This window comes from Fistularia commersonii, chromosome 34, assembly GCF_037954325.1.
Source record: "Fistularia commersonii isolate RoL2024-O1a breed Wild chromosome 34, RoL_Fcom_v1.0, whole genome shotgun sequence".
Classification (NCBI taxonomy): Eukaryota; Metazoa; Chordata; class Actinopteri; order Syngnathiformes; family Fistulariidae; genus Fistularia; species Fistularia commersonii.
Window position 1 is genome coordinate 6573304 of NC_141317.1, and position 22813 is coordinate 6596116.

Genomic DNA, 22813 nt, shown 5'->3' on the forward strand with positions numbered 1-22813 from the left:
TATTCTTCATCTGCAAAATAAGTCAGTTGTAGAAGCGTTCCTCACCTTTCTCATAGGAAATGATGGTTGAGGAGGATATTTGTGAGTTTGCTGTCCCGTGATGATGATGTGATGTGAAGAGGATCGCTCCAGGCTAGTTGGTCTCGGTCTGTTTCCGTGAGCCTGTGTGAGCGTGGAGCTGTAGACAGCCTGCAGTGGAGCCGGACCCTCTCGGCCGCTCGGCGACCATGTCGACACAGACTCTATGGTTGATATGCCTGCTTTGGTGAGCTCTGTATCTCAGGGGTCCCCCGAGATACTCCCGCGCCCCAGACCTGTACTGGTCCCCAACGAAAATATCTCTTGGTACAGATGATAGTTTTTTTCTTTCAACCCTAGAGCCCAGGGCTCCCACTGCCAAATATAAAGTATAATCATTGTACTGAGCTGACAAAAGTTATTTGAACCTCTGCACCCCTAACAGGTCTGTAGAAACATTTTCATGCATAAAACTAGTCCCCGGTCCAAAAAAAATGTCGGGGACCGTTGCTGTATCTGACAGCGTCGCCTTTAGTAGAGGTGGAGAAAAAACAAATTTCAATAAAAATGTCAAGAAATGTAAAAGGTATTGTTGGAAGTCTGTTAATCGGATACATATACCTTGCTAGTTTCCTGTCTTTGTATTGTGGGGATTTTATTGGCGGGGGCTCAGGAGACGTGACACACTATTTCATTTGGTTGGTATATGTTCCCAAGAAACCATGCAAAGAGATGTTATTCATTCATTTTTACTCATTGTATAGAGAGATGAGCAAGTAAAGCAGGAGGTTTCTTAACCGGAGATAAGAGGAGCATAAAGAGAGTCAAATCATTGGAGGCTGGTCAGGTTTGAGCTGCTGCTTACCTGTCAGCTTTAACAGCTCACCACATCCAGCCAGGAACCAGGATTGTCTTAAAACCATTTTCTGCCCCCCCCCGACATATTGCAGTTGTCAGTTTGCCAGTGGGATTATCTCTCTGATTTCCATACTGCTATGGTTGCTGTGATTTGGCCCCTGAGTCATTAACTGTGATTCCCTGTGTGGCTGAAGTCAATACGTACTGCGGTTTGACGAGAGATCGGACATTTTTTTGAAAAAAATTTGTATTTGCTTGATTTTGAAAAGGGACAATTTTTGTCTAAAACACACCAACCTTGCGGTGAAAAGCATTGAGCTTCAAGGATTCACTGTGCACGTTACCTTCTGTTAAAGCAGCAGCAGCAGCCAGAATTCTCACATTTAACATAACTTGTCGGTCCCTTGTCCCATTTTCAGGTTTTAGTTAACAATTATGAAATATTATTTATTATCAGGAAAATTAGGTCATGCCAAAATTGAACAAAGTGTACTTTATTAAACCCAAGACTGGGGAATTTGAATGTTAGGGGAACACGCCATGCATATCAAAATAGAATTATTTATTTTTCAAGGAAAAATCGTGCATATTAAAAAAGAAATGAAATTATAGATGAGCTTTATTTACAATAATAATGATTAAAAAAATAATGACAGTCCCACTTTTTTCTTTCTACCAAACACAATTCAAAAAGGATTACAGGGCGATGCAGGTTAATATTAAACTGGTAGTTTTATCCCCACTGCAAGTTTACATACATGAAGGTTTCTAAAATGTTGAACCTTCATTACATTACATTGCATTTGGCAGATGCTTTTATCCAAAGCGACTTACAATAGAGGACATAGGGACTGCAAATACACTTGCAAATACACAATGCACAGGAGTTAGTGAGTTTTTTTTTTTTTTGACAAAGACATACACAAACGTACACACACACACACTGCATAGCCTAACTTGCTGCCTAACCTGATCTGGGCCATCAGCGCAGTAAAAAGTCCTGAAAGAGAACAGTTTCTACCTGTTTCTTGAGGGTTGAGATAGATGATGCTCGTCTTGTTGCTTCTGGAAGTTTGTTCCACCACTGAGGTAGTAGAACTGAGAACAGTTTTGCCTGAGATCGCTTAGAGCGAGCAAAAGGTACTGCTAGTACTGCTATTCACAAGTAAAGACTGTAATTCTTTCTTGATTATACTTTTGAATGTTATGTGTTGTGAGTGAATTAATTTGTCGGCAAAGGTGCTACTTTTAGCCGCCTTTCAAACACTTTATTGCCATTAACTGACTCTCAACACTATGATATGGAGAGCCAGGGGAAAATCACCAGTGGAAGAACTTCAAATCTCACACAGAAGAGGAGGTTCTTACCCCAGCTTAATTCATGCTGTTCATTAGACACTTATCTCCTCCAAAAGTACCTTGATGAATCAGACCCACTTCCTCTAATCTTTGTAATTGCGATGACTTAAAAATCCCATCTTATTTAGCTCCTTAAAACGCTTTCGGGCGCCACTCGTGTGCATTTCGACATAAAATCAAAATTGTAGGCACGTGGAGACTCAGATTTCTAAACCGGTTTGAACATAATCTACAGTCCTGCGTGGCGTTAACTTGAACTGATCAAAATTCTGGATAGTTGTGCGCAACTTTTCCCCTCTTTGACCTTTCCCTTCCTGTTTATTGTGTTCTTGTTATGAAATGGTTTGAAAACGCGTTAAGACGTCTTTCACACCGAAAGCGTAGAAAGAATTGCCTATCAATCAACTTCAGCATCATCCCTCGCTGTCCCTTGTCTGCATTTAATTGTTTTCTGTGTGGGCTTTTTAATCAATCACTGACCTGCGGGCGCCGCTCACTCATGTAGAGCATCTGCTTTCATGCTTTTTACACGTCACCTTCAGCTACGACTAAGAATTCACAATGCGGCGCAAAGTTTCGCGGGAAGACGTATTCCCCGGCCGGCGTCGTTCTCGATTCTCCGGGACAACATCTTAATCTGGAAGAAACTTCCAAAGTGTGTGACGCTGTCCCCGTTTCCATCCTCGAATGATGATCTCTTTCTCTCCCTCCCCTCCTTGCTGTGGCTGTTGCTGTGCAGGAGCAGCTAAGAGCATGCGTCTAAGCAGGTTGGCATAACATTAGAGGGCACACTATATGATATGACAGTAATCTTCTGTTAAATCCCCCAAGACTGAAACATAGCTGCCTGCAGCTTTGCACATGCTTCAAAAATACTTCTTTCCATTTTTTTTTTTTTTTTTTTGGACGTTTAGACTCCTTCATTTTATAGGTCATCTTTGCATGCATACATGCATGTGTGTGTGTCGAAGTACCAGGTATAGGACTATGTCATGTTGAGCGGGTGTGTCATTCCGCTAGATTTTTTTTGAGTTGTAACTCCTTTTGGGGACAAATTAAATCTTATGTCAGTTATATTTTATCCACCGAGTGATATGATGAAAGCGGCGAGTCTGCATGTGTACACGCAGCGTGTGTGGTTGAGAAATTACAGAGACTTAATGTCACTGTCACTGGTTAAAACCCTGATCAGCAGGCTCAGATTGCTGGTTTGGGCCTGGTGAGGAACCATGTGATTTATTTCTTTATTTGTCTTTATTATGCAGATCATAAGGGCTGCACTGAGTCTTCAGCACTGCCTCATGTGGGGTCAAACTTAGATGTTTTTTTTTTTATTCTTCTGACTGCTTTTAAAAATAAACAGAAAGGCAAAGATACACTTCTATACCAGGGGAATATATTCTTGATACTCAGCAAAAAAAAAGACTACTTTTCTTTAAATAATGTATAAAAGTGTCACTTATTGAGTGTTTAATGTTCTGCACTTTCCTCATCATGGGCAGATTCTGCCTCACACAGCACAGAATTCCTTTCACCCAATTTGCAAATTATGTATTTAGAAATTAATGTTATTAATGGTGCAGAATATTCCTCTTCATAGCTTTTTCAGTTCTAAAAATGTCCCAAATAATAGAATAGCTTTCACAATATATTGCAAAGACATGTATTCAAAATTGTATGTAATATAACATAATAAGTTTCATAATATTTCTTGCTTGGGATTGTTTTTCTTACATTTGCAAAATTATAATTTTGCGAAAAAAAGATATCACAGAACATGCTGTGCTCAATCAACATTTGTTCCAATGATATCACAAATCTAATGCTGTAATTGTCTGCTTTTCTTTCAGAAATACAAGGAGTTTGAGCGGGCGGTGAGGGTGGATGAGATCGATGGGCTGCAGCTGGTAAAGAGGCTGGCGGAGGACATGGAGGAGATGTTTCACAAGAAGGCCCAGGCAATGAAGGTACGCCGTTCTAAAAAGAAAGAATATATATTTGGTTCTGTATGCTGGACCGCAGCTTTTAACCCTCTCAGGCTCAAATTAAGTTGTAGTTGCAGGAAAAATCTGATATTTGGCTGTCGCAAATCTGCAACATCTGCCTGGAGAGGGTTAAAAGATGGCGGTAGCAGATTGTGGTCTGATTTGTCTTGCCAAGTCAAAAACTTAAACCCTGTATGTTGGAATATGTTCTGTTTTAATTAATAGTACCAAAAGAGATGACTCTCATTAACCACTGGTAAATCTCTGCATGAGAAGTTCAAGCCGGAGCTTCTCGCAAACTCTCCGCGATAAGTCCGAAGACAAACCCAGTAGATAATTTCTTTAATGCAGGATATCTTCAAAAAATGCTTCTCACACAAAGTCAAAACTCTAACCTCCAATACTCTTTTTTTAGATGTATCAAATTATTTTAATGAAATACATGCTTACAATTATCTTTTTATTATTAATACGTTGTAAGAAATTCAATTATTCATACGTTGGTCATTAAATACATGTACTTTACTGTAATGTGCTGTTCAGTTGTGCATGAGAGTCTTTTTTAAAAAAAAAAAAAACAGAATAAGTGAGAATGTTGACTAGAGTTAGTCAGCATGGTTTTCAGTGAGTGTATGATCACACTCTTGTGTTGAGTGTTACTGCTGCTTTCCACTGTTAGTCAAGATACCCCTGCTATCAAAAGCAGTTTTTGTTTAACCTGACAAAATACTAGCCAATAGTTAATTTGATAATTCAAATATGAGAATTCACCTGATTTAGTTCAGAGGGCAAACTCAACAATGATTTAAATCTGAAATATTTACATTTAAAAAATGTTTTTCTGTTGTAATGAGACTGGAATTGGAAAAAAAAACAAGAGCTGGCTCAGTGAGGTCCTCAGCCTGTGTACCCTGCTGACCTTATTAGATGTCTCAAGAAGTGTGTGGAGTCATGTTGCCACAGTGAAACTAGACACATTATAGGTCTGGAGTGCGAACGAGATATGTGTTGGGAGTTGAACGAGAAGTTGTTGGGAGTAAGGTGACAGGCCGAGAAGGGCTGGGATCCAAGCACCCGTGTCTGTGTCGGTTTATTGATCTATTCTGAACAAATGTCCATTTCCAGGAGGTCACTTTGAAGAAGTAATTTTATCGCTGCAAATCTTGACTTTCTATAAAGTTATAAGCTCCGCAGAGGGATGCATTCATTTTTTAACTTGACGGGAGAAAACGCAATATTCACTTGTGTGGAATTGTTAATCTATATAAAATCCATCATGGATGAACAGTGAGCAGCCGGCAGCCAATGAGCAGAGGGGATTAGCATCGTGCTCAACAGCACTTCCTTGCAGGAACTCTGGAATTCAAACCGGGAACTTGCGGTTCAAAGATGTGCACTCCCTCTTTGCCAAACAAACACTTGCGACAACAGGGCCGTTTTAATTTTGTCATTTTTTAATTACTTTGTGACGAGATTGAATAATAAAAAACTGTCTTTTGTCAGAGGCTCAGTCGGAGAGAGACATTCTCCTTTTGCATATGTTACCCGTATTGTAATGGTTACATTTGAATAAAGCTTCTCCCGGAGACGTACTGTTAATCCATATTAAACAAAATCCATTGTTGCAGTGAGTTTTGTTTGTCTTCTGACATGTTTTGTCATGTCGTGACGCCCGTATGGCCTGGTGGGCTTTAAGGAAGCGCTATTAAAAGCTGAAGTTGCTGCGCTTTATTTAATGGCTATATTCATCCCGGAGACACTGTGAGCTATTAACAGAATATATTAATCAATTCGACATGACGGCCTCTACTTTGATTATATAAAGTGCAGTTATCAAAATGTTTGGCATCGTGCATTTTAATTAATTTGTGGCCTTATTATGGCCCGGTTCACAGGGGTTGACCAATATAATACTAATATATGTGTTTTTCTTTTTGTGGAAAGCTATTCTCTTGTAGCTTTTGAAGAGCGAACAAAAAAAGTGGTTAAAAAATGATACAGGTATGAATGTAATGTGACATCTTACTGACAGGAATCGCTCTTGCTTTAATGAAGATGGTTAATCAGATTTTTATGAAAAATTCGCTGCTAAAAAGATATAACAGATACGTCACAATGACAGACTTGGTGTCCGACAAATACAGGCTCAATGAACCTTTTTCAACCGGTTACCAAATTCTTCTACATTTTCCAGGTGCCGTTAATGTGGATGAGTCAGATGTTGGCGATTGTTGATCAGCTTTGATTTCAACTTTTTTTTTTTATTCTCCGATTATTTGAGAACTTCATTGATTAGTGAATCGATGCTGTCTGGTATCTTAGAGCTTGAGGGCCAAAAGCACTGTGTAAGTGACGCAATTAGGGAGGCACATGAGTGGGAAACTCAGTGCTATTGCAGAAAAGGAGAACAGATATAGCAAAATGGCGAGATAAATATTAAAGAAAAAAAAAATCAATTAATCGAGGTAATGTACAACTCCTCGTGAGTCGAAGATACATGGTCGTGAATATTCTTCTCAGCCATGCATGTCATGTTATTCGCTGATGAAATTTGCTCAGGACACAAGAGTTCATAGAAGATATTTCACCTCCCATCCAAAGTGCTCCTGTGGCACAGGGGAAAATAGAAATTCTCTCCACAATAAAAGCCCCAATCACCTTGATTACTGGGAGGCTCGGTTAATCTCACCACGCATGCGAAATTAGCCTTTGCACATTCGCTTCCATGTATCTTCGCACGGGAGGTTAGAAATGCCCCGTATTTGCATATTCGTTCGGGGAAATTGACAAAATGGACAAGGTGTGTTGTTTTCCCTCATTTTTAAGACACAAGCCTCGGCGCGCATTGTCGGTCGCTCCGCTTTTACATTTGCTTGATTTAAAAGCAATCAAAGAAAATAAATGCATTTACACATGGCATTTTCCTGTCAAAGGAGACCCGGAAAGAAATTACCTCTTGCTATTTTTACTGTGCGAGGACAACTCTGGATATGAATGTGTGTGTGTGTGTGTGTGTGTGTGTGTTTGCCTGTGTTGTGACAGGCGCAGTTCAGGATGAGTCCAATGTGCACTGCCTCTTTGGCTGTCGCTGTAGCCTCAGGTGATAGATCCTATCAGGGCAACTTGGTGCTGTTAACAGAAATTGGATTTCTCTCCGAGAGTCTGGTCTAAGGATACAGGCTGACAAGAGAGTGAGAGAGCGAAGCACAGATGGTGACAAACCATTTCCATGCTTTAGCTTTACTCGTGCCCCTGTTATTAATCTTAAGTCTGATACCTTTCGCCCGCTTGGATTGCATGACCACGGCTGTTCCAGAGCGTTATGTTCACTTTGAAAGCGCTCATATTTCCATTCATTCACAGGCATAACAATCTCCGCTCGACACATGGAGAGGAGGAAAAAGATTTCATGCTAAGATGAGTCATTTGACATTTTCAGAAAACGCTATTCGCGATGACTGCTGGCACAGAGGCTAGGTTCTAATTGAATATTAGCAGTGGTTACATTGTTAGCTCCGTCAATAGAAAATTGAAAAATGGATCACTTTTCTATTAATATGTGAAATTGTTTTGGAATTAAACCACCGATGTGTTTATTCGACTTGATTTTAAATTGAAAATTCATCACATCTTCTGCTCGAGCCCTATATACTTTAATATGTTCAGCCTAGTAACACTTCTCTTCTTGAACTTGTTGGCAGAGAATTTTTAATCTCTGAATTTGTGTGTTTGCGGGCTCGTGTGAAGTACAAGGTGTGATGTTTGATAAGGAGATGAGTGGAAATACTTGTCAATGGAATTATGGGATTATACTTTGATGAACGTTAACAGTGATTTTACACCTCTGAGTCACAATGACACCACAGGTGATTCAAACTGACTCCATGCCATGGATTGATTTTCACCTCCCCATCATTGCAACTAAGCAAAACAACCACCCAGAACTCGAAAGTGTCCGTTTCGTCATTATTTTTTATTGCGGTTTTTCCATTTATCCTCCTAGTTCCTGTTCTAATTAAGCTCCGTGTCTCTCAACTTTTAATTGTTGCTTCGTCACTGGTGCAAGGCGGTCCATTTGATCAAGGTTGTCCTCTGGGGAAGCGTTAAGGTTGCTGTGCAATCAGTTTTTAGTGTTTTTTTTTTAAAGAGCTACTTTTAAAGTTTGAAGCTCCTTTTTCATCCCATGATATGGGTTATATCTGACAGTTGCAGGGGGGACTGGGGAAAGGTTTGCTGCCGTGCTGGAGTCACTGTTGATCAGGCAGTTCTTAATATTTCCAGAAAAAAACAACCTGTATCAGATCTAGGGGGTGAATGAGTTTTGCTTATTTGACTACACATTTGACTATTTTGTACTTATTGTTCACCGTCTGTGTCATTTTGTCATTTCTTCAGTTACCATTGGATGTGTCTTCACAGTTGTTTCACGTCTCCAAAAACTTTCAGCTCTTTCTCTCGCACACCGGGCGACCTAAAGGCTGAATTGGAAAATGCGGAGGCTTGCCGACACAATACTTGGGCAAGAGACCTGGGACCTGCTCATGCAGTCCAATTGCTTCCGCTTAATTAACATGCAAATTGTCACAAATGTGGAGAGACGTGGTGGATTCACTAAGAAACCGCGTCCCCTCTCTGTGATTTGTCTGATCTCGTGTATCTATCCATATTGATTGTTCCAAATGCGAGCCCGTACCTCGACGCCCCTAGAAATCTGTTCCTTTTCAGCTGCCATTGTTAGACATTAATCATCAAGTTTCTCATCACAATGTGGAAAATATCCATTCACAACTAGCAGTTTGGCTCGTTCAAACAACGTGTGAACCAAACACATCTGTGTAATAAGTATAGCCGTGGCGCGCGTCTCATTTTGCACCGCCTCTGATGAATTAAGAGGAAAATTTGATACAAAGAAAGGAAATCTGTAAACAGTTTGTTACTGAAAATGAGACAGCATACTGCACGGCTCCACGGGAAATTTTACCCTCACTAACTTGATTCTCCCTCACCTTCCCTTTCCTCTTTTTCTCAAAGTTCTTGAGATTTAATGGTTCACAGTGAAAATTCATTCCTCTCCATCTTCATTTGCTCTCTGCTTTTATTACCGAAAACTCGACTCTCGGGCCTTATGCGCTCTCTCCGCTTTACCCAAACATCCCCGCTCTCTTTTGTCTGGATCTCTACTCTCTACACCACCTCTCCCCGTCTCCCTGTATTTTGCCGACGTATACGTGGCGCTTCAGTGATTCAATTTCCTTGCAGGCGCTCTGTCCTGTCTGTCAATGCCGTTTTATCTCCCTGTCGCCACACGGTTCCCCCTCTTTATCGCTGCATGCCACCTGCTGAGAGACAGCGGCGCCCGTTACCGTGCACCTGTAAAAGTGTGTGTCATTCAGTTTAAGGTTTCCAGGTTATAGGTTTTTTTTTTCTTTTTTTTGTAATTAAACAGATTCACAATAATTGTAGTCATTTTAAAGAGGGGCCTCGATCTGTTAGTGAAACATAATCACAATCAAGTTAACAGCATGCATGCCATTACATCTTGTGCAAAAGATACATTCAAGGGTTTAATTCAACGCAGATCACAGGATGATATTTTTTGTTATCGCCACTTTTTTTTTTTTTTCTGAATAAGCATAAATACATAAACAAAAACCAAGAGAAGAAAGTGCTATATTTTGGAGACGTCTCTGCAACTTTGATCACCGGTTGAGCTGCAAAGGATACACAGAAAATACCAATCAGGCAGTGCTCCGGCGTAAGTATAGGCATACAAGTGCGCTCTAAACAAACGTTGTTGCCGAAAATGCCGGCAAAAGCAGACACTTAAGGAAGCACGTTCTTATCAAAGATGAAAGGTGTGGAGGGTATTGTAATGCCCTTCTTTGAAGTCAAGCATGGATGTGTTTCATGTGACAAATGCACTTCAAAGAAGAGTGGATGCCTCGCCGCTCGGGCTATTTCTCTTGTAATGGCATTCTGTACCCACTGATATCATTTACCTGTGGCAGCTGAGCTTCTGTAGCCTTCCACATGATTACTAGAGTCGACCCAAAAAAAAAAAAAAGGGAAAAAAAGAGTTCGCATGGTGATACGTGAGGAATAAACGGCACGCGCCGGAATTAAAATTAACTGTCGGCAAAACATCGCTTGAACTTTCATTTGCTGAAATGCACAATGAATTTAAAGTCCAAATCAGCATTTAAATGGAATGCCCTCCCCTCCAGTATCAACGTGGGTCTCATTTTCAGTCTCAGCGTTTGCCAATTCAATCAAAGTTGGACCAATATTGTTCCTAACGTACTGTAGGAACTGCTGAGAATGTTAGGCCATTACTGAAATCGAGGCAAACAAGTGGTCAAACAGCACCATGTCTGTTTTGGTTTAGTCCAGTGATGTGCGGTGAATTTCATGGCTGGTGATGCACTAATGTCATCACAGTAAGATTTACAAACATATAACCCTACAGAGTAGCTTATTCACCATTTTATTGTTAGCAGTTAACCTGTTTAAAATATCATATCAGCATTCTTTACATATACAAACTGTAGCATAGAAAAAAACGTTATTATCTCTTACCTTTACTTATAAATGAAGTCCATGCACCGCTCCTTCTGAAACATCGATAACTTGCTTGTAGAAGTCCTCCATTTCTTTCTTCAGTCTTAAAAGTCTCTCTGTCTCAGTGGAAATCACTGCCGGTGAAGACAGTCGTCCTTGATAAGTCCTGTTCCGACTGTGTGTTTTGAGTTTTTTCGGTGCCGAGAATGAGCGCTCCGCCGATGCTGGAACGATGACCATCGGCCGGAGCAACTTTGTCGCCGCAGGAACAGTTTGAATGAGATCCTTCTGGGCCAAAAAGTTGAGAAGCTGCCCAGGAGATTTACATTCATCCCTTAAGATCGGCAAAAAAATAGCTGGATGGCTGTACTTGACTTGCTGTTTACTGTAGCTTGCTATTACTAATTCTATTATTCTGTAGCCGAGTAGTAAGAAGGATCCCTGGGCTCAGCGGTGCCCCCTACCATGAGGCACTGTCACTGCGTGCCTCACTTAATGTCTCTTCGCAGTTGTTTTATGATTACGAGAAACATGAGAAACATGTTACAGTTGTTGACCAAAACATTAGACACATCAGCTAAACTATGGAAATTTAGTTCATATAACAAAAGTGTTATTTTAATGGTGACATCCACAGAGACAGCCCTGTGGTCTCAGTGCATAGCATGCCAGCACCGTTAGCATAATCATTGCGCAATCCATAGTGGGCTCAGCTGGTTGCTGCGTCACTGCACATCTCCTCTTCATATTTGAAAGCTAAATGTGAATTCTTTTTTAGCGATTTTGAAAAAAAAAAGGACTAAAAATGGTGAAGCTACATGGAAAATAACTTTAAAGTACAAATCACTGAATAGATATAACCATTTAATTTATTTTTTCATTTTGCATTTTTTTCTTTCTGTGATGACAGGTGAGGCCCAACCTCCCCTGCCTCTACTGATTGCACGTCACTGGTTTAGTCACGCCTCACACTCTGACAAACTCCTTTTGCAGGGAAAAAATATAGTCTCGGTTTTCCGAGATATTTGAAAAATTATCAAATCTAGTCTTAAGCCTATAGCAGAGGCACAGGCGCGCGCACACACACACACACACACACACACATACACACACACACACACACACACACACACACACACACACACTCAGCTAAAAGTATTGCGTTAACATTGTAATAAAAGAACTATGTAATCAGAAAATCTTTGTGATTCCAAAATTAACTAAATGCCCTCTCTTAATTACTTTTGCCCCAAGTCTAGTTCAGTCATTTAGAATGATCCTATTACATGGCGCTCACGTCTAGACTCCCTGAAAATCCCCTTGCTATTGTCCAAAAAAATATAAAAAAAAAAACAAAAACTAACCCCTCCCTCCCTAAAATGCACTTGGTAACCAATGGTTTACCTGAACAGAAATGGCCAGATTGAGAAAACGATGTTGTCAACAAAGCTGGATTTGTATATTTTTGCCCTTGCTGCGGTTTGACTATAAGCACAGAACAAAGCTACTGTTGTCGGCTGCATCGCGTTCGCTTTGCAACATCCAGAAACCAAAGACAGATTTCTTTTTCATTCATCCTGCAGTCAGGGTTTTGGGGGGGTTAGAGCCCATCCCAGCTGTCATTGGACGAGAGGTGGGGTTCACCCTTGACCAGTCCATCCCGAAGTCACACATAAGGAAAGACAGTCATTCGTTCTTGGCAATTCAGTATCTCCAATGAACTGACTGCATGTTTTTGAACCGTGGGTGGAAACGGAAGAACCTTGAGGAAACCCAGACAGACACAGGGAGCGCAAACAAACCCCACACTAAAAAGATGCTGAAGTCCATCCAGGGACCGTCTTGCTTAGAGGCAGCGCAAAAATTCGTCTTTACTAGAAGTCTTCAGCTTTGCCACATGTTCATCATCTGTGCTAGTGCCCACCGATCCTTATTTATCATCATACCCCTCCTTTGGCAACCCCTGGCATGAGATTGGACTCCAGATATTACATTGTATCTACGGCAGGCTCCTATAAGCCGGTTTGTCATAAACGAAAATGTTGATACTACAAATTAAAGTAGCCCTGTCGTGCATATATTTTCTCATGACTTTCATCATGTAGAGCTGAGCTGCATCTCTAGTCTTACTGTCTAGAAACTGTTCAAACGTTGGTTTTTTTTTTAACAAAAATGAAACAACAAATATATTTATCTCTTTTGCAGTACTATAAGACTGCACTACACTTTAACCCACTTTTGCCTCCTTGAATATTCTGACAGGGATTACCCACAGGGTTGCTGGGTTGTTCCGCCCCTTTTCACCTGTCATCCCGCCGCCTTGACACCTCAAACCGGGTACTTCGCTCCGCTCTCCTCATTTCTTCCTTTCTCAGTCCCAGATCATTGCCATGTGTGTCCACACATGCATGCATGTGTGTGTGTGTGTGTATCCTTGCTTGGTAATCTGAATGCTGATGACAGCTTTTAAATGTCAGAAAATTGGCAGTTGCATCTTTTTTTTTTTCCCTGCAATCCTTTTCCCTGTTACCAAGAACTTCTAATATAATGGGTAAAATTGTTTTCCTTATTAAAAGGAACACACATGTAGGAGTGATGTGAATATCAAATGGCAAGAAAAGTTACTGCACGTCTGAAAATAATTTTCCAAGTATGAAAGGAAGGTCAAGAACTGAATGATTGAAATGAAAATTTCAGAATATAGCATAAAGGAGAGATTGGTACCGTGTGTTTCCTTTCAGGCTGTGCCACAAGTTTCAGTGGCCTCTCTCCTTCCTCGGTTTCATTGCTTATCCGTCTCTTCCGCATCCTCTCTGCCGTCTTGGCCGTAGTTTGAATGCACAGAAAACAGAATGCAAAGTGTCACAAAGCACTTTCCTGTTTTGTTGACACAGCAACACTTCCTTGTCCGGTTTGACAACATTAATTGCTGTTCCTGGATGTATTGATGGGCTGATCTGAACCAGTCCAGCTCAGCCCGTCACTGGCCTTGAGGGATCCGGGGTCCGGCCAAACCAAAGCCCGGTGGGCCTGCCCGAGTCCGGTAGGTCAAGGCTTAGTTTGCATTTCTTTACAGTTGAGGAATATCTATACAACTTGCAACAGCAGAAGCTATTACATTTATTCATATGGGTTGCAGGTGAATATTTCTATGGTGTAGGTATAATAAAAAAATCTTAGTTGGAAAAAATGCACTTGGTAAATACATCATAAGCACTTATTAGAACTAAAAAAAAAACGAGATTTAGGTTTTTATTTTTCCTTATTCTTCCTGTATAAACATCTTTGAATCAGTTTGGATTCTCATTGTAAAGAATTCCTAATTTAAGAAAATAGCGGAACAAGACCAGCGTCAGACCCTGACACCTTTGAAATATGTTTTTTTTTTTTGTGAGGCCAACTCCAATTTTTCTCATCACTTGTTTCAAATCACATCTTTATTTAATCGTTTTACTTCATTACAAGCCATAAATTGCTTCTGATTGTGATGCAGGTAGAAATGGATGTACGGATACTGTAATCAAGTTGATTGGGGGAAAAAAGTGTGAAATATCTAGTGTGCTCAGTAAATGCAAGCCAAAGTACAATTAGAAATCACAGATTTAAGTAACTTTAAGGAGTCATGAGACGTGGTTGATGAGCAGGTCTGTTACTGCCAGCGCAAAATGTCTGCGCGTCTTAAAATCAGACCTGGGCCACAACTTGTTGTCATGTTATTTTGTTTGTTTCGTTTTTCCTCTCTGTAATCTAGGGTCCTGTCCTTTTTTTTTGTTTTAGCTGGCTCTTCAGTTTGTTGTCTTTAATTCGTTATTATCTTCAGTATTTTAGAATCTTCCATCGTCTTCCCGAGTCCCTCCTAATTCCGTCACAACACAAAACATGGTGAAAAGCATCCATAGACAATGAGCCAATCAAGTTGTCAGCTGAAAGAGAGGGATCATTTAGATGTTTAAAAGAGCAAATCATAATCTTAAGAAGTGAGATAATGGAAGGGGTAGATGAGTGCAAATATCAGAGAAATAGATTTTGTTGGCTGAAGGCGGCAGGATGTGAAATGATGAAATGTGAAAAGAAATTGTGTTTGATTGGAAGGGAGGGCGCAGCCTCGACTGAAATTAGTAAAGCAAAGCAGGATTATGGTTGAATAGTCATCATATTTGACGGTAAGGTTGAACTCTACTTAATGTCATGATTAAATCCTACGTTTTACCACAAAGTAAGTCATGAGCTCTTGTACTTGATTTTTAAAATTGTTTTTCATATTGCTAACAGATATATTATCATGGTCAAACTATTCTGATCAATGCCACTTCTTCCCTTGGGCTTTTCCAGGGATCCAGAAGGAATAAATTCTCTTTATTCTAATGTATTCTGATTTTTGTTCTTCAATATTCTTTGCAAATCCCTTTAAGGCTGGGAGGGTAAAATGTGACTCTGTTACCTCATTGTTTTCTACGGTCTGAATTCGAGTTAAATATAAGTGAATTGCAAGAAAATTGTGACTGACCTGACCCAAAAAAACAAAAATTAGCACCAAAGCCCCGTACTGATGACAGAGACCGGCGGAGCATATGCCAGACTTTCCCACAGCTTTACGGAATTTAATCCAGTTACCACAGCAAGTCTTGTTGGCTCTGTGCTCAGCCTTTACCCTGTCAGCCTCAGTATAGGCTCAGGCCTATGAGTGTGTATGTTTGCACTACTGTGTGTGTGTGTGTGTGTGTGTGTGTGTTTGTGTGTGCAAGGAGACAACAGGGCCTGCCTCTTACTGTGTCAGTTTAATTACTGCTGTCATCTCATACCAAGCCAGAGCCTCAAAAGAAAGACTTAAGAAGAAAAGTCATTTTCTATTTTACTTTTTAAACTGCATCATGCACTTTGGCAGGACCACATACTGACACAAACATTGCAGGCAACGTAGAATACATGCAACACACATACAAACATGTCGATGGACGGCGGGCAGAGTTCCGGAAGCCGAATACAACCGAAGTGTGTTGGAAATCAGTTCTGTTATCCAGTTTAACGACAAAAACAAAAAACAAACCCCACTTAGTCTACAAGATATTTGTTCTCCAGCCTCTTGCGCTGTATGTTGAATCCAGAACAGCGTATATGCAGAGGTATGGGAATTAATTGAATTTCTGCGCCAAATAGTCTATAAGTTATTTAAAAAAAATGAATGTGTTCCACGAGGCATAAAATGTCATGCAAGACCAACCCTTCATATCACGAATGAACAACCAGAAATCTTTCGTATAAAGAAATAAAAAAAAAATCATACAAATGGGTCCTTAGTTTTAGTCTCTGGGCTGGATAATATACTGACTTTGATAGGGGTAGAAAAAAAAAATAGCAGCTGAGACAATATGGATTATTTTGCACTTACATTGTCAATGATGTTCATTTTCTTTGCTCGCAAGATCAAATAATCATGTAATAATCCAATAATTTAATCCAATATTGGCCAAATCATTTCTGGCAGTAAAGAGTGGCTAGGATTTTAAGATTTGACTTGTTCTCTCACGCCTTTCTCTGGACACTTCACCGGCAGACATAACTCTGATTCGATCAGAATTCACCACACAGTCTGTGATTGACATTTGCCAAAGTAGCTCCAAGAGACACGAGGTTAAAAGGGCTGATATCTTAACACGTGTCAACTCGGAAAACCATTAACACTCAGGAACACACACTCACACACACACACAGCATTACCCACTCGCAAATGCTTAAAAGTGTGTTTGTATTGACATCGACTTCACAGGCAGCACCTGACATTTTGCTGGATGTGTGAGGCTAAGCGTTCAGACCTTTAGAGAATGTTACTCTCGCACTCCTTTCTAATACTCCCCTCATTTCAACATCCTTATCTGCGTTTGTTCTGAGAGCGTCTTTTTGACGAGGATCACATGATACATCTAGTCGTGGTAGATGAAGCAAAATCCAGATTAAGAGATTTGAGTCAGGCAAGAACCGATAATATAAGAACAACAGAACAAACCAAGAAACTGAAATAGAATTGGAAAAGAGGTGGTTAAACATGAGGGATGATAAGTACACAAAGGGTTAATGGGGTAAAAGACCATATGGGGTGAAAACTGATTGCGGTGATAGGCGAGGACCATCAAGATGTAAAAGAAATTTAAAAAAACACTGTACTCAAATGTTCAGAGCTGAAAGACCAGAGCTAAAAACTGATTCCTCTTCACTTGCAGCGCATAAGGAGCACAGTAAACGCATGCATTAATCAGAAGCACAAACTCAGATGCAACAGTATGGCCAGGTGTGTTGCCATGGTGAAGAAATATGTCTGGCCAGATTCTAGATTATAGTGATCGACTACCAAAACTGTTTGCCTGCACACAGCAGCACACACCCACACACCCACACACACACACCCACACACACACACTAAAATTGGGCAGGCAATTGAAGTAGTTTTAGGGGTAAAGCCATTTGAATGGAAATTGGGAACGGAAGTACACTGCCAAATCTCAGACGGCAGAGCCAGCTGAGAAACATATCTAGCGATGACAAAATACCCCACCAAACACAGGTTAGGCCGGCAAAGAGTAGTTTGTGCGTGGATGTTTGCATTTTTAACCCTCGAGTCCAGCTGTCACTCAAAGAACAGACAGCGCAGCGACTGCTTTCAAGCTGCCCGATATCACCTCGGTGTTTTTCTTTAGTTTTTATATTGTTAGTGAAATCAAATAGTAAGTGACAGAAGATTCTTCAACAATAATTGGGTTTTTGCTTTTGATGAAACATTTCCATCAAGCAAAATTACCGAACATTTGATCAACATTTTCTCCGTGGTTGTTTTGCGAGTTGAATAAATTGAATCGAAAGCATTCTTTTTAAAATCATTATCTAGAATGTCACTTTGGCAAACAAGTTAACGTTTGATATCTACAGAAATGTAAAGAGAAGCGATCTTAATCAGAAGCCAATCCCGGCTGACATTCTGCGGGAGGTGGATTACGTCCCGGAGTCTTGTTGATCACGAGGCCTTGAAGACGTAGAAGTGCATGCACTCGCTCTGTCTTTCATGCCCATGAGCAATTTTGAATCAGCATTTAACCTACTGCATGTTAATTTCGAGAAATGTCAGACACTTATGAAGTGTCAAAAGTGTCTAAATAACCAAACTGAAAATGGTATTCAAGTTGTGAAAAGGGTAAAATGCTGCCTTTGTTTAATATTTTGATCAATGTAAAGCGTACATAATTCATTTAAATTAAACTGCAATATAATATAGATTTGTTATCGCTTGCGGCCAACAGACTCTGGGCAGTTATTTCCTTTATTGCTGAACCACTGATGGGATAGAGGCCTCTTTCCATGAGATGGTAACATGTCTCTCTGCCACCTTTGTTTATATGTGTCCGTCCTAAAGGCTTTTATTGTTGTTGTGATGCTCTGAGGTACTTATTTTAGTCACTTGTAAAGGGAACCTCTGTATTGATTTTTCTTTACTTAATGTGGATCTATTCATCAGTTTACTTGTACAAAATGAATTATAACTGTTCCTGTGCTCTCCTCTATTGTGCTTCTGCAGAGACTGGTAGAAGCAGCAGAGGAAGCCCATCTAAAGCACGAGGAAGATCCAAACCTTCAGGTTTGTATAACTATTTCCCCTGTATGAGAATTATTGCAATCACAATGTCCACTCTTTGGTCTTTTAAGCTCATCAAATATCCTATGAAGGCTCCTTCTGCAACCATTGACAAGTGGTTGCGATGAAAAGGACTAATAATTGACCTCCATAATGAAAATAAATAAAATAAGAATAAAATAAAAACAAGAATTACAGAAACAGAACAGGGGCATACCAAGTGATGACATACCTCTGTAGGAGTTCTGTGTGGAAAGGCACGATACGAGCTTAACTTGGCACAACGAACATGAACGCAAGTCTCGCATTCGTGAATTTGGGCTCGAGCGATCTTATTCTAAAAGGAAAGCAGTTCGCACCTTAATCCACCATCTCATTTGATCAAAATCTTCACCCGTCATTTGTACAACTGTTCCTGTCATGGCCATCACCAAAACTCAGAAAGTTCAATTCTGTGTGGGAAGCACCTTATCTATTTTGTCAGAAGTAAAGGAATTATTTTTTGTTTTTCACGCCAGAATTTTGAATTCATGAATTATTAATAGTATATCGCATCATATGCCGAGTCAAAGACTCAGAAATACACCCCCAAACCCAGCCTCTGCTCTCATGGTTCTGCCTTAAATCCATTTGAGCAGCTTTAATTTTTAGAGTGCAACTTCTTCTGTGTTTGTGTGTATTTGAGCCAGAGGGAAGGGGATGGAATAGCAGCATTGGCGTGCGGTATGGCGCCCATGTAGTGTTTCTGCCTGGGTTTTGCACATCGTGCAAATCTCCGAACATAGTTTTGTGAAGTAGGAGGAGCAGCAGCAGCAGGAACTTGAGTTTTAAATGGAAGTGTGATGCTAAAGCTGACTTGGGCGGATTTTCTGCGCAACTACTTAAAGAGTCTGTGGTGTGTATACCAAATGTGTGACAGTTTGTGTTTATTCTGTCAGCTCTTTAAGGCTCTGCAGTGAGCTCCCTGTGGTTTTCTGTTATTATGGACCATCAAGTGGGACCAATTACTGTATTAAACCACTGACAGGTGTCCTGCTCAAAATCCTCACTCACTTAATGTTGCTTCCCTTTCTTCTCTCTTTCACCTGCCTGATTCTTTCCTCACTCTTCAATGTCCCCAAGTGTGCTTAAAGGCTTATTCTGCCCTTTAGCACCTTAAAGAGATTGAGGACTTGTCTCTTCTGACAGATTCAATCCTCCCCTTTACCAGGTTCCCCTGGCTCTCCCACATGAGCTTTGACTCTGCAGAATTGCTGCAGAATGTTGGATTTTCTCATGTATATTTTCAAACTGAAATGATTTATTTTAAGAAGACTTTGATATTTTGTTAATTACATCACTGTTTTTACTGTAAGGATCCATATTTCAGATATTTGTCCGAACAAATTCAATATATTTTTTTGGACTTCTGGCCCAAGTCAATTTGGCTATTGGAATTTTGAAATGTAAGAGTGTCTACCCAATATATTCTCAATATTGTTCAGACATAATGAAAATAATTGGTGTTTACATAATACAGATATGCATGTAATGGAAATATAGAGACAATTGGGACTGTTGTAAGCAAATGCCAAGCTTGTTAACCAACAAGTACACAAGGATAAAACATGGAGTATCTTTTTGTGTCCTTTTCGAAGATTCATGACATAAAATTAGGGTCCGATTTTCAAGCAGCAATTCGTGTGGGGTGTATATCACTGTTTTGATTGACTTTCTGTGCACAAATTACTGTCTGATTTTAATTGAGGTAAATTTCAATATCTGTTTAGTAAAAATAGGGGAAAAAATAAAATTGCTGCATTTATCGAAAAGGGAAGTTTAATAAAAGGCTCATTTCACATGATACAGCAGATTGGACAAGCCCAGTAGCTCAAGGCTTAGTGCTAACATAGAGGTAAGTGGAAGTCTTGGTGCAACAGTGTGATTTGGAAAGGAGTACATAACACCCCACTGTGGAAAAAAGATTCTTTAATCCCAACAACGTGGCCTGAAGTTTATGAAGTGCTAAACACCATATGCAGCAATGTAGCTGCACTTCCTTTGTTGAGAGACTGCAATATCAGAGTATAAGTAGGACTTTGGCAAGCAGAATCCTATATCCTATGTAATCCTAGACTGCATCTTGAGAGAATATGCACTATCTGGCTTTGTGGCCGCAGCATTCCCATGATCCTTGGTGTAACCCATTGCATTTCACCAGTCCACCATTAACTTTACTTAACGGAGCCCAATTCCTGGAGATCTGCAAGCAGAGGCCTTATCACAGCACAAGGTAGACAATGACGTCAACATCCGATATCAACACTATCCTGTTCATCTGTGAAACGGTGATAGTCCATCAGTGACCCACACATTTGAAGCTGGTGTTTCGGAGCAGGGAGACACCTGATATTCAGTATACAGCATAAATGTCACCAACATAAACACTGTACTGATGTCTCTTAAATGTTGGAACTTGCTTGATACGCATTTTTGATCTCACTGTCTGAATTATTGTCATGATTTAACATGATTTTCCATCGTGCAGCGACATTGAAAAAATTAGCATGTTTTTCTTCACGTTCACTTTTAAATTAAGCTTGGATATTAATAATGTTGTCATAGCATTTCATTTGTATGGCTAGATTTGTGTATGACGGTGTGACATTGAATGGGGAAGCATTCCTTAGTTGTTCATTCACTACTGCTATTTTATGCTTTTCAGTGGGGCCTATGGTACATGGATGTGGAATTGCATGTTTAATATTTCCTCTATGTCACTTCTGCATGCCTGCTTTATTTATTTATATATTTATATATTTAATTGAATTAGGCTCCACATTTCTGATGGTGGCATTTCTAATATTGCTTTAACCCGCAGAACACAGTGAATAGATGGTGATTATCACTAGCTTTGCTAAAAATACACGTCCATGCTGTAGGGTGAAACCTCCTCCATCACTATTCAGGGTTTATTATAAAATGTTTGTGTGTTTTTGGCTATTGGATACATATTTGGCTGGCAGCAGTTTGATAGGAATTTCCTTATCTATCCTTTCCAGAGCTCTTCAGCTTCCAAGTGAAATTGGCACGGTAATCTGCTGTGATTTTCCTCCCTCGCTCTTTTACCCACATTGCTCATGTACTGTAAATAGGAAAGCATGGAGCAATCCCATATGCCCTCTTCAGCCAATGAAATCCTTCCATTGAGGGTGGAGACAAACAGCCAATTGCAAAGCCTGATGCTTACTGAAAATGTAGCCCCGGTCTGGAGGGAGCAGAGGGAGAGAAATGCTTAATCCTTTCCCCTCTCTTTTGTTCTCCCTTCCCTGTCTAGAGAATTACGGTAGAGTGCAGAGAGGTGGCCAAAGTCCTGTTACCTTGCCAGTTTGCTGCGTTTAATAAACACTGTTTGACCTGCATTCATCTCCATTGTATTCTCAGCTGCCCTGTCAGAGGTGCGGTCTTTAAACCTTTTATAAGAGGACGTTTCCGTGTTAGCAGTTATAATCCACAATACAGTCATCAGAGGTGAGAATTCACCTGGTATGACTTGACTTGAGTCAGATTAGGGGGGATTTTGACAGAGCACTCAACTGTTACCTTTAAAACCCATAATGAAAGACAGATTCGTGTGTTTTATTGGCTGTATAACCACATACAAAAGCTCATGCCAGGCTTAAGCTATTTTAAAGTGTGCATAGATGCAGGCAGCACCCTTTAAAATAGATGACCAGTGCAAGTAACCAAATAATCATGCTGATAGGCCATATTCATTTTAAATGATCAATCATATTTTATAGACAACTTCATTTTTATTTTTTCATTTTGCATGTTGTTTTCCCAAAATAGTAACTTTTTTCCCATCTCGAAATTCTTATTTTCCTGTCACATTCGACGCGCTGCTTGTGTGACATGTTTAAAAATTGATAGATGGATCTCGTCAAAACTTGTTTTGCCTTTAAAAAGATATATGGCCTGTCAACATTTACTGCTCCCAGGCCACAAATGGGCTTAAAGCTGGCCACTTGCTGTTTTTGACAGAAAAAAATCCATCTCAATTATATCCTTAAAACGTGAAATTTCAGGATTTTTTTTTTTTTTTTGAGGTAAAAAGGGCAGTGTAATTGCAGTGTGATATCGCAACAATAATGGACAAGAATAAATGATTCAATGCGTCATTTGTTAAATGTGCAGCATTGGGCCCACACGCACTCGATAAAGAATATTATGGGCCCGGTGAGCATCCCAGTTTCTCACAGTTGCAAGAGACTTATCTTGGAGCGGTTAAGCAGAAGGTATAAGATGCATGAAGAAGGATTTGAAGCACAGCACATGAACCTCTGCATGGCCTTTCCCCGGAGGTTATTTACTCAATCTGCTGCCTTGTTTACTCACTGATTACCTGTATCCATGCCCCCTGGATGTTTTCTAG

General features: G+C 40.1%; 1 protein-coding gene across 2 annotated transcripts in view; it reads left to right on the forward strand.

Moving 5' to 3' along the window:
- cacna2d3a (calcium channel, voltage-dependent, alpha 2/delta subunit 3a) overlaps nucleotides 1-22813 on the forward strand; it is a 106774-nt gene that overhangs the window by 16480 nt on the left and 67481 nt on the right. For both annotated transcript variants that reach the window (XM_086141220.1, XM_086141221.1), the window contains exons 3-4: nucleotides 4086-4202; nucleotides 18343-18402. In XM_086141220.1, coding sequence (XP_085997346.1) covers nucleotides 4086-4202; nucleotides 18343-18402 — 177 coding nt within the window. The remainder of the gene's footprint in view (nucleotides 1-4085; nucleotides 4203-18342; nucleotides 18403-22813) is intronic.